General features: G+C 38.0%; 1 protein-coding gene across 1 annotated transcript; it reads left to right on the top strand.

Annotated features, from left to right (window-relative positions):
* The first annotated feature begins 10,161 nt into the window (after positions 1–10,161).
* Positions 10,162–11,076, top strand: LOC149847884 (uncharacterized). Its single transcript, XM_090002583.1, has one exon. The coding sequence runs from the start codon at positions 10,162–10,164 to the stop codon at positions 11,074–11,076; it is 915 nt and encodes a 304-aa protein (XP_089858709.1).
* Positions 11,077–17,343: the final 6,267 nt, after the last annotated feature.

Here is a 17,343-nt window from a genome sequence, read left to right as displayed (position 1 = left end):
AATAAAAAACCCTAATCAAATATAAGAAAATCCCTAGTCAAATTAACTATAAGAAGCATTAATTAAAGAAATTTGATTCAAATCCCTAATAAAAAAAATCAATAAAAAATCTCTAATTAAATACAAAAATCCTTAATCAAATTAAATATTAAAAAACCTAATTAAATATATTTGATTCAATGCCCTAGTCAAAGAAAATCAAAGAAAAAATCCCTAATCAAATCAAAGAATTTTTTTAATAAAATTAAATATCAAAAGCCCTAATTAAATGTATTTAAATTGAAGCTCTTATCAATCAAAGAAAAAAACCTAATAAAAAAAACTCTAATCAAATCAACAAAAAATACTAGTCAAACTAAATATAAAAACTCTAATTTAAAAAAAAATATTCAAACTCCAAATCAAATTTTTTTTATTCAAAGATCTAATCAAAACCCTAATAAGAGAAAAAGTAGAAGAACGAAGAATAAAGAAGGGAGAGAGAGAGATAGAGAAGGGGAAGAAAGAAGATCAAAGAGGGGGAGAGTGAGAGAGAGCAAGCATTTTGCTGCCCGACCGCTGCACAGGAGAGAGAGAGAGAGAGAGAGAGAGAGAGAGAGAGAGAGAGAGAGAGAGAGAGAGAGAGAGGTTAAATAATTTCACTACCTGAGGGTTTTTTTAAGTGGTGTTCCCTTGTCCCGTTCTTGGTGTAATAGGGGGTGGAATGGTGAATCATCATTCCAACAAACACAACAAATACATGGATGCTACATTCGGCATTTGTTGCATCGTGTGAGATCAAACACACCCTAAAGAGACAAGAGTACCATTGATTCAATAAAAAATCAAGTGACACTTTAGGCCCAAGAAACAAGTTTTGAGTATCTTCCAAACAAAGTTTAATTCTCCAAGTGTTAGTCCCTTTAAACTAAGGAATTTGCAAATAGACCCCACAAGCCCCCTTAATGTGAACCAAACGATTTAGCCTACGCAGACAATGGCACTTAAAAGTAACTACGGGTGTACAACAAAATAAAATGTCAAATCATGCTTGGTGTTGATGTCTAGACCCTCCCCCTACGATGCTTGGGGCAGGTTTGGTTGAACCCTAAGGGTATGTTTGATGGCGTATCTCGTGCATTGGGCGAGATAAAAAGCCTCATAATCATATGTTTTTAACGTGGGACACGACGAACATGCAAAACACTGTCTGTCGCATCCATATTTATATGATATTTTTGTTCCACCCTTCGCCTGTTACAAAAAAGAATGGGGACGAGAGGAACAAGGAACAAAGTTAAAAAAATCCCATGCCTCGACGGGCACACCCCTCTCTCTCGCCTAACTCTCTCACACACTCTCTCTCTCTCTCTCTCCTACATCTACACCACCAAGTCCATCTCCCTCCACCTGCTGTCCGCTGTCCCCCGACTCCTCAAGCCTTTCTACACCACCTTCACCCAGGTGCTCCTCAGAGACGTCGTCATCCCTGCCTGATGGTTGAGTTTGTGCACTTCCTGGCCGGCTCCAGCTTCTATTTCACCACAAAGTGGTGCCTCTTCTGCATCGTCTTCATGTTGGTGGACATTTGCAATGATCAAAAGGTGATCGGGAAGAGCAAGGGGTTGTTGAAGGGCACGATGATCAGGTGATTAGGAAGAGCAAGGGGGTTGTTGAGGACACGATAATCAGGTGATCAGGAAGAGTAGGGGGTTGTTGGTGAAATTGGTGTCATGCGGGGGAATTGGGGTTGTTTTGCGATGATTGTGGTGGGTGGGGCGGGTGGTTGGGGCTTTGGGGTTCTGCTCGTGATGGCGATTGTTTTGGTAAATTTGGTGAGGTTGCTGGTGCAGAACGTGTTCTACCATGTGTGCACGGCATACCATCATGAGGGGATTGATAAATCTTCCTTGTATGATCATCTGGATGGCTATCTTGGAGAGTCTGAGCCTCTATCTTCCACTATAAAGATGAAAAGAATCTAAGCATAGGTACCTAGATTTAGCTTTATACATGTTTTGTTTATTCTTGTATCAGTTTGTGGCAAAAATTATAGTTTTTATTTCACTAGTAGGAAGCTTAACCAACTCTCTCTCTCTCTCTCTCTCTCTCTCTCTTAAGCTAAAGCTTTTGACTTGACAAATCTGTATCCTTGTAATGATAGATTAAATAGTTGAGGTGTCTAAGGAAGGGGAAGGTGGTCTTTGATATTGTAGTTTTTTTTTTTTATTATAAGACTTAGAAGAAGGATGTTTATGCTAGTTTGAGGGGGACAACCTTTTTCACTCGTCAAACAACAAACATTTGGAACATAACATTCGAGTGCAGTCCAAACAAATGTTGGACTTGATATAGTTGTTACTGAGCGAACAAAACCAATATTTTGTTTCATCTTTTTTGTTAATTTTATCCAATCCTAGACAAACCATCAACCAACCCACATCTTGATAGGACTTGGGGCAGTTGCTAGAGTTTGCTCTAGGCAATGGTTTTGTCATGGGCATAGAATTTTTTGTAAACCCGCGACACGTCAGATTGCTTAGTCTAGCTAGCCTAACGACCAAGGGTCACACATCGACACTTTTTCATGTGTTGAATCATTTCATTGGCCTTGTGCATCACCTCATGCGCATCTTCAAATGCATATTTTATCTAGTCCATGTCACTTAGTGTATAATTGTCACATACCAGTGATCACTTCTGAAAAAAGCACAAGATTGCTTTAGCCTTGCGTGCTATAGAGCGTATTGCAATTCTATGCGCATGTTACAATAAAACCTTGCCACTGAAGAAACAAGACCTTACAACCCCCAGTTTGAAGACTAGTTAATGATTGAACACCATAGTGAAGAGCACTACCCAGACTCATTAATCGGCGTTTAGGTATTCACTTGCCTAGCTTCGAGTCACCATACTCAGTTGGAATCACCTAAGGTGGTCCCTGAGAGAATTAACCCTAACCCACATGCACCCCTGTGCATCCAAACACCATGCATGAGAAACTCCTGTAAGCTGAAAGGTCCTTAAGTAAATCTCTAAAGGCAACATCCTCTAATCTACTGTCACTGCTTAACCAAACAATGTTCCATATTTATGCCACCATACAATGATGCACTAACGATGATACCGTTCTCTATCATGTGTCGTGCTATCATCGCACATCACTGATCAAGCCAACACATACCGTGCGTTCCTACACTCGATGCATTTTTCACTCAGTAGAACTATGCACTGCACCTGCCCCATTCCAAAAGCTTGATTCGAGACATTTTCTCCCACCCAAAGCATTGTCGTCCTCGATAATGTTGGTGTAGGTAAGAACATAGTCTTAACTAATATGATAGTTTTCCTTTGTACTTATCTTTGGTCTACTTATTTTCTTCACCCTACTCAACTTGTTCTGGTTTCCATCCACCAGCATTGCAACCTTTAACACACCAAGTCTCATTCTTTAACGTGCCTCCAATCACTTAGATATCAGTCTTCTACTCTATTAATATCGAGCATTCTTTACTCGTGGGACCATAGTACAATCGCATACACAAGCGGGTCATCCTCACCCGCACAACAAACTTGTTATCTTCATGCTCATGGTTGGGGTGCTTTTCGACCCCAGCAAGCACAATTCCAATCCATTCATGGTTCTCATAAAGAAGGACGACCATCAACGTGTATCATAGGGATATCGACTCTTTTAGGGCACAAACTTGTAATTTTTCAACAGTCTAAACTAGTCCTTAAGTATGGAATACCTACTTGCATATCACCCCAAAGCGGTCCTTCTAAACATATTCTTGGGCACTTGTTCATACAAGGGGCAACACGGTCTAACGCTGTAACTCTCATTCGGAGCCAGCAAAATATTCTTCCAGGAACCAAACCGATGAGCCACGAACAAATTTTTTTCCGACACGCATAATCCATAGAGGAGCTGCCAATTCAAGGGACCAAAACAATAAGCATTCTGTTCAAGATAGGCACTCCACTAATCCACAATTTTAGAAGAGGATATAGAGGTTTAGTTGAGTCTCTCATACTCAAAGGTGAAAATCCATCCAGCCGAATTCAACGTGCATTCTCTGCATGCAAAAGGCAAATGTCATGCTCCACCTGCGAGTCTAACACACAACTGATAGAAATCTTTGCCTTATCCACGCTCTCTTAGCCAACTGAATAACAACTTTACACTTCTGCTTACCATACGTAAGATGACTCATACCACCCTGCCAATATCTTGCTTTTGTATTCGGTCAATAACACTACTTCAGCAACACAAATTTGGGTAATAAAGATAAACCATCATTGTCCTCTGCAGTGTTGCACTCAAAGAACAACAAGGTTTTAGTGAATCTTTCTACTTTGATGTCAATTTGTCACGAGCATAGAATTTTTTATAAACCCGCGACATGCCAGACTACCCAGTCTGGCCATCCTAACGGTCAAAGGCCACACACCAACACTTTTTCATATGCTGAATGATTTCATTGGCCCTGCATACTACCTCATGCACAACTGCCTAGCAAAACCTGATCAAGCACATCTTCAAATGCGTATTATATCTAGTCTATGCTACTTAGTGCATAGTTGTCTCATACTAGCTATCATTTCTAAAAAATGCATAAACTTGCTTTAGCCTTGCGTGCCATTAAGTGTATTGTGACTCCATGCGCACAATATAACAAAACCTTGTCACTGAAGGAACAAGACCTTGCGGCCTCCAGTCCAAAGACCAGTTGATAATTGAACACCATAGCGAAGATCACCACCTAGACTCATTCACCGGCGCCTAAGAATTCACTCGTCTAGCCCCGAGTCACCATACTCAGTTGAAATCACCTAAAGTGATCTCTGGGGGAATTAACCTTAACCCACACTCACTTCTATGCATCAAAACGCTATGCGTGAAAAACTCCTGCAAGCCAAAATATCGTTAACTAAATCTCTATAAGCAACATCCTATGATCCGGTGGTACTGCTTAACCAAATAATGCTTAACGTTTGTACCGCTATACAACGATGCACTAATGATGATACCATTGCCTATCATGTGCCGTGTTATCACTCTACGTCACCGATCAAGCCAACGCATACCACGTGTTCTAATACTCGATGTATTTTTCACTTAGTAGAGCTTCGCACTGCACCTACCCCATTCCGAAGGCTTAATCCGAGACAGGTTTAATCCTTAAAAAAATTGTCTTTCACCTGGACAAAGACTAGTTTTTGTAAGGCTTGTTTCCATAAGTTTGGTAGCAGGTTAGATATCTAACCCACACCTAGGTTAGGTTGGGCCTTTTAATCCAGCAATTAAACAAACCAAGCCAAACCAAACCGCGCTGTGTTGAGTTTCGAGCCGAGGACAATGAACTCTTATACTACGTACCTGTGCTTGATACCTAGCCAATTGCCCTGCCAGACAAAGGCCAACTCCTACTCTCTCTTAGTGAGCACAATCAAAATAGAGAGAAAAGGAGAGAAGTTTCACCATGAAACTAACACTTGGCATGACCCTTATTTATACTAGTAAGAAGCGTTCACAAAGACCCTCACTGCCTTAATCATTTAAGACTAACATTAAACTTTTTCTCTTAATTTTTAACAGAGCCTACAACCCAATCATTACAAAACTGAAAGCAATAAAAGTAGAAATTAATTGGTTTCACCCAGTTTAAGAGTCACTAGTGACTCTACACGCTGATCTTCCATGAAATGGAACTTTGCTGCTACTTGAAACCTATCCATTTACTAATCGTCTCGGTTTAGATATTCATCGTGCTTCAGGCGGCACAAGTTTTTTTTTCTTTATATTTACATGAAGAAACCACCCTCAGGATCAAAGACCAAATCGTGGTGGCTGTGCCTGCCCTAATTATTTGCACTGTCCTAACAACCAAAAACTCCATAAGTTTACCCCTTGCCCCAAAGGAGTTGTCTGGTTTATGCTTGCACAAGAGGTGACATCCATGAGATTTGAACCTAGACCACCTGCCCCCCAAAGGTCTAAGTCCCATCCCACTGCCCCAAACTCTTATGGGGCTTAGGCTGCACAAGGCTGCCCACACCTAGTTCGACTTGGATCGAGTCCCCTATCTACACTCTTGTCCATGTTGTTGTTATTGAAGTGATCCGAGTAAGCGTCATCTTGTTGTGGGTGTTCCCTTAATTTTCTTGTCTTTAATTTTGTACGTTTTCTGTGGTGGGTTGGTAGCTTTATTGCAGAGGAATGAGACTGGTTATTTAAATTTGTGTTTCTTGTGACCATAAGGTGATGGTCAGACACACGTATAGGTTATGTCATCCTATCTCACCTAAAAAGAATTTCATGTTTGTCAGAAATTGTCATGATGCATCCAACCTGCCAATGTCTTTCTCTTTATTTATTTATATATATATATATATATATATATATATATATATATATATATATATATATATATATATATATATATATATATATATATATATATATATATATATAAAGTCACTAGAATATAATAGAATATGAGAACTACAAATATAAGCATTTTCAACATTATTTTTTACAAATCCAACCACGTGGATGTAATTCACATGTTGATTTGTTAGGAATCAACCATTGGATTATGTATTTTTGATCAAGAAATCTGATTTTTAAATGCTTGAATATTTATGAAGATTATGAGCCATTGATTTTAAAACTTAAAAAATGCCATTCATCTTCATGCATCAAAATCCGACGATTGAAGGGCAGGTTTTTATAAAAGCAAGCATGCATATCAAATCTGCATGGTTAGATTTAAGAAGGAAAAACAAATAATCCATAAAAATTATGGTTCACACATTAGTTCTTATCTTTCCAGTTCTCATATATATATATATATATATATATATATATATATATATATATATATATATATATATATATATATATATATATATATATATATCACTGAAAATATGAGAACTAACGTGTGAATTGGATTTTTTTATGATTTTTTTATTATTTTCTCTTGAATACCGATGTGATCTACGTACAAGATTGGTTTCATAAAAACATGCTTTTAGAATCATCCGATTTTGACACAAATGAGTTTTTTTATCATCTGATTTTGACACATAAATGAGTTTTTTTAAGGCTTTAAAATCACTGGCTCATATTTTTTTCATAAATATTTAATCATTCAAAATTCATATTTTTCATCAAAAATACACTATCAAAGGTTGATTCCTCCCAATTTCATCATTCCAAGGACATCCACATGGTTGGTTTTGCAAAAAAGTGTTAGAAATGCCCATATTTTCAATTCTTATATTTTGGTTCTTATATTTCAGTTCTCATGTTCTAGTGATTATATATATATATATATATATATATATATATATATATATATATATATATATATATATATATATATATATATATATTAGCAAAATGAAATATGTTTACCAGCCAAATATGTTTCTGGGTATGAATCAATATTTTCAGTTTTTTTTTTTTTGCAAATCTAACCCTGCATATGGGTTCTGCGCGATCCATTTGCTAGGAATCAACTGTTGGGTCATTGTAATCGGGTCAAGAAATGTGATTTTTTATGCTTGAATATTTAAAAAAATTCTAAGCTATTGATTTTCCTTCTTATACATAGTAATGATCCAAGTGTCTATTTCTTTAAGACCAAGCTTCTAGATCACATTAGTACGGTGAAATTAAAAAAAAATTAAAAACCTATGAAATCTTGTTTCATACCATTAAACATATTTGGTCGGTGAACATATTTTAGTTATCCTTTATATATATTGCCTGTTAGTGGAAGACAATCGCAGCTCGTTCATTAATCTGTTCAATTTTGAGGTTTCTAGGTTAAAAAACAGGTTTTAACTGCTGGCACGTGTTCGACCCAACAGTGGATGATTTTTCGGTCCACTATTAAGGGTTATATATATATATATATATATATATATATATATATATATATATATATATATATATATATATATATATATATATATATATATATATATATATATATATATATATATATATATAAGTTTTTCTGCCATTTATCTCTCAAATTGTTCTTGACCGCTTTAAAGCATACTTGCATGATATTTTTGCTTAATCCAAACCATGTTTTATTATTATTTATTCACTAAAAACTATGCTTTGAGGCAAATCTATTTAATTAAAAAAATTTATTTTTAGTTAATCAAGTTTTTGGTATAAGATAAGTTAAAATATAACTAAACATGAAAAACGTTTAAACTGATGTATGTTTCCTAGTAAATAAAGTATAGAGATGATGTCTATGCGTTTCAGATTAAACAAAAAACACATGAAAGTGCATTGTTTAAAGAGGTCCGATCGGTTTGAGAGATAAATGGTCTGGAAGCTAAACATTACTCTATATAATAAGTCATTAGTGCACAAGTCCATATGGTATCAGTGTCATAACTTAGAGGTGTGACTTGTTTCTACTCAATCTAACACCATGAGTATGATTTATATGTGTTATTTAGTGAGCATATATCTGTTTTAAATCACTTGGTTTTAATGTATGAATAGGTTTTTTGAGCAAATAAAAAATTCAATAGCTGTCATTTTTCAATTAAAAATAAATTTTCATCACGAAACATGATCCAAAAATTAATCTTTACTAAATACGACATGTACATGGAAATGGGGATGTGGTGAGTGTGAAGGAAGTCTCAATCAAAGTACAAAGGGGTGAATGATGGTACAGTGCGTGGCCTACTGTCACTCCTATATTTTGAGCATGGTAAAACTAAATCCCATGTAAAATTTGATACTTTCTTTCCCTTTAACATCTTTCTTTCCTTTGTCTACCAAATTAGGATGGCTCTGGAGATACACGAGACTTTGTTGCCCAGTGACTAGTTTTCAATGGGTCGGATTTGAGTCATTTGACTCGAACTAGACTAATATCAAACCCTATAAAATTAGGGTTTGGTGATAAACAATGTGGTCTGATTAGAATTTCGAGTCATTCCACATCTAGTTATTATGTTAATAGGGTTGGGAGTCCTGCTTATTTCGACAGCAACAAAAAAAAATTTATTCGTAGTATATGGGTTTTTTCTACTGTTTTATTGTTAAGTATAGTTATGGTCTATTATAGGTATTAATTTTCTTATTTTTTTATTTTTTTAAAAGAATTAAGAGATACTAATGATAACCATTTTAGCTTAAGAAATTAGTAATATTATCCTCAAACAGAGAAGGAAAATTTGTGAACATTAGCATCATACTTCAAGTGGGTGACGGCATTGCTCATATTCATAGTCTTGATGAAGTAATGGCAGGTGAATTAATAGAATTTAAAGGGAATGCAATAGGTATTGTTTCGAATTTAGAATCAAATAATGTTGGGGTTGTATTAATGGGTTACACCTTGATGATACAAGAAGGCAGTTCTATAAAAACAACAGGACAAATTTCTCAAATACCAGTGAGTGATGCTTATTTGGGTCCGTTCTAAATACCCTAGTTAAACCTATTTTTGTGAGGGTGAAAGGATTTTGAGTCAGGCTCAAAGGGTCCAATTTAATATATGGAGTCGTGCATGGTTTGTAAAATTTCATAACAGACCAGAGCCTAAACAGAGTTTCGATCAAGATCCACAAATTTTTGTTGTAAAAAAGATTAAAAAAACATATTATTTTATTGACTATGACTCGGGTCTGATTCATGTAATCCTTGTAAGATTTAGATATGGTTTTTCTTATGATGGTTTGAATGAACTAGAATCCAAATCCAGTACCAGCATCTCAAATCAGATCTGAGTTTGATCCCACTCAAGTCCCAACCAAGCCGTTAACACGATGCCTAGAAGTTACCTGCCAAGCTGTGTAAAATTTTGACCAGGTGATTAATCATTCAGGTCATTTGGAGCCTATTCTGTTGATTTTAAAAGACCTTACTTGATATTTGAGAAGAGAAATATGCAAAACAATAAAAATTTGACAAAACTAGAAAGAATGGTAGAAGGCATGCAGGGAGAAATTCAATGAGACACTTACTTACAAATGGTAGCACATCACTTGGGATTCGAACTCGGGCCATCCCGCTATCAGACCAAAACCGCCTGACACAAGTGGTTTTATCCGAACCCCTCCACTTTATTTAAACTCCCCCTCCGAACCCAGTCACACCACCATCCTCTCTCTCTCTCTATCTGAAGAAAGATGATGCAAGAATTGCTCGTTGGTGGAGGGGTTGGGTGCGGAGGGGCAAGGATGATGCTAGAGAAATGCATGGTGATAGCGGAGGAGAAGAAGCCGAAGACGCCGGACGCGGCCGCCGGAGACGCCCAGCAGGCGGGCCTGAGGTGCCCACGCTGCGACTCCACCAACACCAAGTTCTGCTACTACAACAACTACAACCTTACCCAGCCCCGCCACTTCTGCAAGTCCTGCCGACGTTACTGGACTCAGGGCGGTGCCCTCCGCAACGTCCCCATCGGCGGTGGTTGCCCGAAAAACAAGACCTCCGGTGTACGCTCCGGCAAGACCAAGCCGGAAACCACCACCAATTCCAAGACATCTATCACCACCAACTCAGGCTTATCCGATCACGAGCCCACCTCCTCTTCTTCCACCGCTACTCCAACTACTACTACACCGCCCGTTCTAACGCCACAGAACCCCACCAGCATCTCCTCCTCCTTTTTCCAGAACTCCCATATCATTGATCCCGAGAGTTATCTGGGATTTCTGAGTTCTGGGAATCCCAATTCATCGATGGTTCTCCAGAGATCAGTCTCGGAGAAGCAGAGCCTGGCGGATGGGTTTTGGAGGAACGGGAACCATCAGCATCAGCAGCCACATTTCCAGCAGCAGAGCCAATTAGGCTTGGTGGGTGATCAGAGTGATGTTGGTGTTAGTATGGGTGGTTGTGGTGGTGGGATTCAAGAGTTGTATCAGAGACCGAGGGCCATGAGTAGCAGATACGGCCACGAGGAAGCGCACCGCGTTCAACCGGTGTTGGGTGGGAGCTGGGTTGTCGAGGCTACGCCGTTGGCCGCCGGAGGGTTGGGGTTATGGAGTACTTCTCTGTCGTGGTTCGATCTTTACTCTACCGCCGGTGCGTCTTTTCCTTGAAGACATCTTCTTGATCCGTTGAAGAGCAACTCTCTCTCTCTCTCTTCCAGCTTTGGATGGAAACGTTGGGATTAGTAGGACCGGTATAGTATAATTTGTTGGGTGTGGATTTTTCTGTTCTGTTCTTACTTTTTTAATTGGTCGGTGTGAGAATGTAACTGAACGAGTTTCAATAGAGAAACGAAACTGAGTTTTTATTTCGGGGTGTCTTCTAGTCTTCTTCGTATCATGAGAACGACGATCCGGTTATACGTATATCCGCCAAATCGCCATTCATTGGTGGTAGAGAAAACATGTTATTAGACTCTTTCGATCTTTGGGATAAGATTCTTTGTGTGAATCGATGAGTTTTGAGAGAGAGAGAGAGAGAGAGAGAGTTGTACGTGGATTGGCAGGCAATGGTGTCTAAAAATGTGTGAGATTGGGTGTTGGGGGAGCACAGTCGGAGGCACAAATAGGTAGGAGTGGAAAGGAAATGACAGTGAACAGTGAATCGGAGTTGGATGCATGTCCAGAAACGTTCAGTTTTTATTCTGCTGCCGTACCGAAACACAAATACGTGAAATTGCGAGGTTCTGTTCTGTCTGAGAAGGCAAGCGAAGGATTCTCTGCATGACCGCCTGCTGCCTAGCTTTCTATGAATCAAAAGCTGAGTTCCATATGGGTTATAAATATGTCCCGTAAACAAGCCGAACGAGCGCCGAGCTGTTGGGGCTCGCCTCGCTAGGGTACACCCTTCCTCGGGGTTCCGTTCGTGAGCTTGCCACGATCCGAGCTTTACAAGCAAATCCATGAGATGGCTCGTTTTCTAAAAATTGTTTTTGAAACTTTTATAATATAATATATATGCATACAATACATATAATATATCTATAGTACTTGTATAAAACACATAATATGCAATATATCTATAGTACATGTATAAAATACATAATATGCATATTTTGTATATAACATATAGGAATGTATAAATTACATAAATTTATAATATGTAAACAAGCCTGTATAACGAGCCGACCTAAACGAGCTTGCATACAGCTCGCCTCACCGAGGTCAAGAGTTAAGAGTCTAACAGCCAGCTGCTCATCATATTTCCCAACCCTAGTCATAAATCTCTCCCTCATATATATATATATAATGCATTCATGTTAAATGGGTTTTTTTAAGGTTTTTATTTTATTTTTAAATTTTGACCTTACAATGTGATCTATGTATTTGATTTCGTAGGAATCAGATCTTGAAGCATTCAATTCTATTCTGACACATGCGTTGGTTTTCATAGGTTCAAAAAATCAACAGTCCAAAATATTTATAAATTTTTGAGTCTACAAATATCATTTTTTTCACCGAAAACACATGATTCATGTTCGAATTCCTAGTAAATCCACCATGACCAACATATTTATAGGGTCAAAACAAAAAGCTGAAAAACCCATTTAGCATGTTTCATTTTTTCTTTTTTTAATATTTACAAAGAGAAATTAAACCACCTTTAAGATCAAAGACAAAATCATGCTGGCTTTGCCTGCCATGATCGCTGTCCAGCGTAAAACTCATGGTCTTATCCTTTTTCCCGAGGAGTCACCATGCTTAGGCTTGCACAATGGGTGACACCCATGCAATTTGAACCTAGACCACTGGTCTAACATCCTAGGTCCCATCTCACTACGCCAATCCCCTTTGGAGCTAGCATCTGTCATTTAGCACAGATGTATTACCTTATATATATCATTTGATAATGATGCCATGACACCATATGGCCTCAAGAAATCATAGATGCAGATTATTTTCACCCAATTTAACCTCATAGATGTGTTCAGCATGGCTCAAATGCTTAAGATCGGCTCTTGAATCATGCTGTTTTAGAAAATACAATTTTTATGAGCCAAGAAAATATCACAAATCTTATCTATAAGATATAATTGGATGATCTAAAAGCTGATTCCCACTGACCAAAGCATGTAGACCACATATGTAAGGTTATTTTAATAAAAACAATAAAAAAATAATGTTTTTTTTAAGGCAAGCCGGCAGACCCCTACTAGTTTATTCATCAAACATGTAGATCACATTTATAATGTTAGATGTGATTAAAAAAAATAAAGAATTAGTGTTTTGCTAAGTCGATTGTATTTACAATAAATTGCAGTAAATATCAATCCATATATGATATATATTTTCGACATTCGATTTAGAATCTCATGATGCAAGTTGTTTTGACTCAATCTAACCTCATACATGTGTTGAACATGCTAGATTTACCAGGGTTAGACTCTTGGATCATGTTTTTTTACCAAAAAACATGTTTCACTGAGTCATGAAAAAAAATAATACATTGATAACCATTGATTTTTGGAGTGCTGAAAAAACTAGTATGTAGGTCGGATTTCGGTGATCCAAAAACTAATTATCGCTAAATAAAACATGTGGATCACATCTATGGTGTTATATATGACCAAAGAAAACAAAAAGGAAAGTAGCTTTTTTTGCTAAGTTAATTGTATTTACAATCTATTGTAGCAAATATATATATATATATATATATATATATATATATATATATATATATATATATATATATATAGAGAGAGAGAGAGAGAGAGAGAGAGAGAGAGAGAGAGAGATGTGGGGGAGGGGAATAACACAGGCCTAATGTATCATAAATTTACATTTTATTCTTTTTTGGAAAGGCAAGCTGGGGTTAGGCAGACCCCTACCAGTTATACAACTATACCATTGGGTTTTGAACCTGCAACGTCCCGATACAAGGTGATGTGCACTAGCTGCTCCTACCAGATAAGTGGATCCCCCATTGGTCATAAATTTACATTTTGGCTACCACGTTTCAAATACTTAAATAAAAACGCATTATTTTTTCAAAAATGGCTCAATTGACTGATTTTGTTATATTTACATTTGAAAATTACTTATTTACCCTTAATTGTAGCTACAAAAATGAAGAGTTCGGTAAGAAAGTGTTATTCCATAATTTAAAGTTGCGAGCTTAAAAGTTCCATTTTAAAGAGTTAACGATATGACCCAAGGGGGTTTGGCGTAGTGGGGTGGGGGCCTTGGCTGCTAGACAGGCAGTCAAGGTTCGATTCTCATGGGCGTCACCCCTCTGAGCAAGCCAATGCGTAGCATAAGCCCCGGGCGAGGGTCCTAACCTCAGAGTTTTACGCTGCTGGCACGACAACCGTAGGTATGACAGTTTTAAGCAATTTGATGATGGTTTTTATATTGAAAGGCAAGCTGGGGCCAAGCAACGAGCCTAGCAGGACCAGTAAACAAGTTGAATGAACTGAACAGAGGGTCTTCAAGCTTCGTTCATTCTCATAGCGAGCTCAGCCGTGCTCAAGCTCATGGAGAGCCCATGTTAAATGCGCTGAGCTAAAGCTGGCTCATTTACAAACAAACAAAAAAGAAAAAACTAAAATTGAAAATACTAAAATATGGGCTCTAAACCTGTTGAGCCAAGTGTATCAAAACTGTAAGCAATAGGAATTGAACTCTGGAACTTATTGCTTGTAAGACAAACACTTCAACCATCTTTACACTGTAAAATATATTTATTACTAGTTAATCGAGCCTATATGAGTCCAGTCAAGCCAAACACTCGCGGTTTGTGTCCGTCTTGTTGAGCCTATTACATGAGTTTGACTGAGCTCTAAGAGACGAATATGAGCCAAGCCACAAGCAGCTCTTATTGTTTCTCAGTTAGACCCTGTTAGTCGGGATCCAAACAAGAGCAATTGAGCAGACTCATAAGCAACCTTTGTAACACAATCACATGGTATTGATTTGAATGGATCCACAATTCGGTCGTGATAATTTTTATATCGATTATAATTGGATCCATCAACCCAAGCTTTTTTTTTTCTAGATAAAGGAAAACGTTTTATTAAAGCTCTTCATACAAAATCATACAGAGATAGGTGTCAACAGGGAATCGATCATAAAGGAGTTGTACAGATAGGGGAAGCCATAAAGTTGATGAGGGTAATGCTGATATATATAAGCAACTTAATAACAAAAGGTGCCCGAGGAGGTTTGCATAGTAGGGTTGGGCTGTCAAGATTTCTTAAGATTTTACCAGTCAGATTTCCTTTACATTTTTCCTCAGTTATTTCCATGTTTTTACTATGCCTACATGGTAAGTTGAGATGTAGATTAGAATCAATTTGTTGTATATGTAGATAAGCAGTTGTACATGATTTCAGCTAATCTCTTATCCCTTTAACCAAGGGATCCAAACTAGTTGTATATCATCCTCTTTTGTAAAGGGAAATCAAAGAAACCGTTTCACTGTCTCTGATTTCTATACATTGTAGTAGAGCAGTGAAAGAAAGATCCTGCTCCATCATCCTATGAGAAATTTTCGGCATCACACAAGGCCTTTATCGCAGCCATTACCCAGACCCATGAGCCTAAAAATGTTCGACTGCTGCTATAAATCTATTTTGTTGTAGTGGATCCTAAGTGAAAATAAGTATCTATTCAAGCATTAGAGGCCATTGGAACTTGGATGCTTACATCTTTACCTCGACTGGGTGCAAGTGGGTGTATAAGGTCAAGTTTGGATCAGAAGGGTTTATTGAACAGTATAAGGCTCGCCTAGTGGCCGAGAGTTATACACAAGTCGAAAGGCTTGATTATAATGTGACTTTCGCATCAATTGCCAAACTTGTCATTGTTAGATGTCTTCTTGCAGTAGCTGCTATTATAATTGAGATTTATATCAACTTGATGTCAATAACTCCTTCGTTCATCATCGTAGTTTGGAAGAGGAGGTTTATATGAGTCTACCACTAGGATTCTCTAGTAAGGGGAGCAGAAAGTGTGCCATCTGAACAAGTCCATTTACGGACTCAAGTAATCCTCACGTAACTGGTTTACCAAAATTTTATCTTCTTATAAGGACATCGAATTCACCCAGTCAAAGGCTAACTACTACCTATTTTCCAAAGCGGCTTCATCAGCATGTTTATTCATTCTGATATATGTGGATGATACTATAATAGCCAGAAATGACATGACAAATTCAGAGTCTCTAAAATCAATTTTGAATAATATGCTTCATGTCAAAGATTTGGGGGTCACCAAGTATTTCCTTGGACTCGAAGCGGGGCAGTTCGAATAGATCTTTCTTTCTCAAAGAAAATATGTTTTAGGTATATCCTCACTGAAGCTGCTCTTCTTGTATTACATTGTCTCAAAGGCACCCCGGACAAGGTCTTATCCTTTCTTTCTCAATTCTAGAATTGATGGCTACGTCAATTCAAACCGGGCCTCTTACCTTATGATGCACAGATCCATTTCTGGGGTATTTTGTATTACTTGGAAACAGCCCCATATCCTCGAAAACAAAGAAGCAGACAACTGTAGCTCGGTCTTTAGTTGAACCAAAATGCAGGGCATGGCCCTAGCATTCTGCAAACTCACTTGGCTCAAAATTCTCTTAACCGATCTTAGATTGAGACATTCAACCCATTACTCTCTTCTGTGATAATATTACACATTGCTGCTAACCCATCGCACGTGCGATGGAAGCTCAGTGTAGGTGAGTTTTCATTAAGCACCTATCACTCTCTCTCTCTCTACCCCAAATGGGCTGCGTGCTGAAAGTAAGCATCTCTTAGAATGCGTATTATAAGTGACATACTACTTGAACCCACTCGACAAGTAACCCAGGCATCATTAGTTACACTCCCACTTCCCATCTACTATATGCTTGTCATGGAGATATTTGTTTCACCCCTTGGAAGAAAGAGGCCCTCTTTCATAGGAAAGAGCATGGAACAAATGCAGCGCTAAGCTTCTGCAGTATACTTTTTACAGTTATGCCACAAGGGTAGGAGAAATAAGGCACCTTTCATAGGAAAGAGCATGGAAACAAATGCAGTGCTAAGCTTTTTACAGTTATGACACATGGGTAGGGCAATATTTCTTTGTAAGTTGCTCATCTATTAGGCGACTTCATTTATTCCCTGGACAAGATGGGAATGGTTTGCGTTAGACACTGAAGTTGTCTAGTAAATCGGTTTTGGAGCTATGGGAGAAGAAGAGGCTGTACCAGCTGGGCTTTCAAGGGATGTGGGGCAGACGAAAAGGAAAAAGCAGGGCCCTTGCTTCTTCCTAGATTTTGTGCCGCTGTATCAGGGGTGTCAACCGGTCGGGTTTGGTTCGGACCTAAGTGAAACTAGACCCAAACCTCATTTGAGATTATGGTACTGAGTCCGGAGCTGAGTCTAATCAGATCCACCATAA

This window comes from Nuphar pumila, chromosome 1 (genome assembly GCF_984573655.1).
Source record: "Nuphar pumila chromosome 1, dmNupPumi1.hap1.1, whole genome shotgun sequence".
Taxonomy (NCBI): domain Eukaryota; kingdom Viridiplantae; phylum Streptophyta; class Magnoliopsida; order Nymphaeales; family Nymphaeaceae; genus Nuphar; species Nuphar pumila.
Note: the sequence above shows the minus strand (reverse complement) of the source record. Positions and strands in the feature narration are given on the sequence as shown.

Coding starts and splice junctions, on each gene's coding strand:
- LOC149847884 (XM_090002583.1), top strand. CDS start 10,162: ATGATGCAAGAATTGCTCGTTGGTGGAGGGGTTGGGTGCGGAGGGGCA.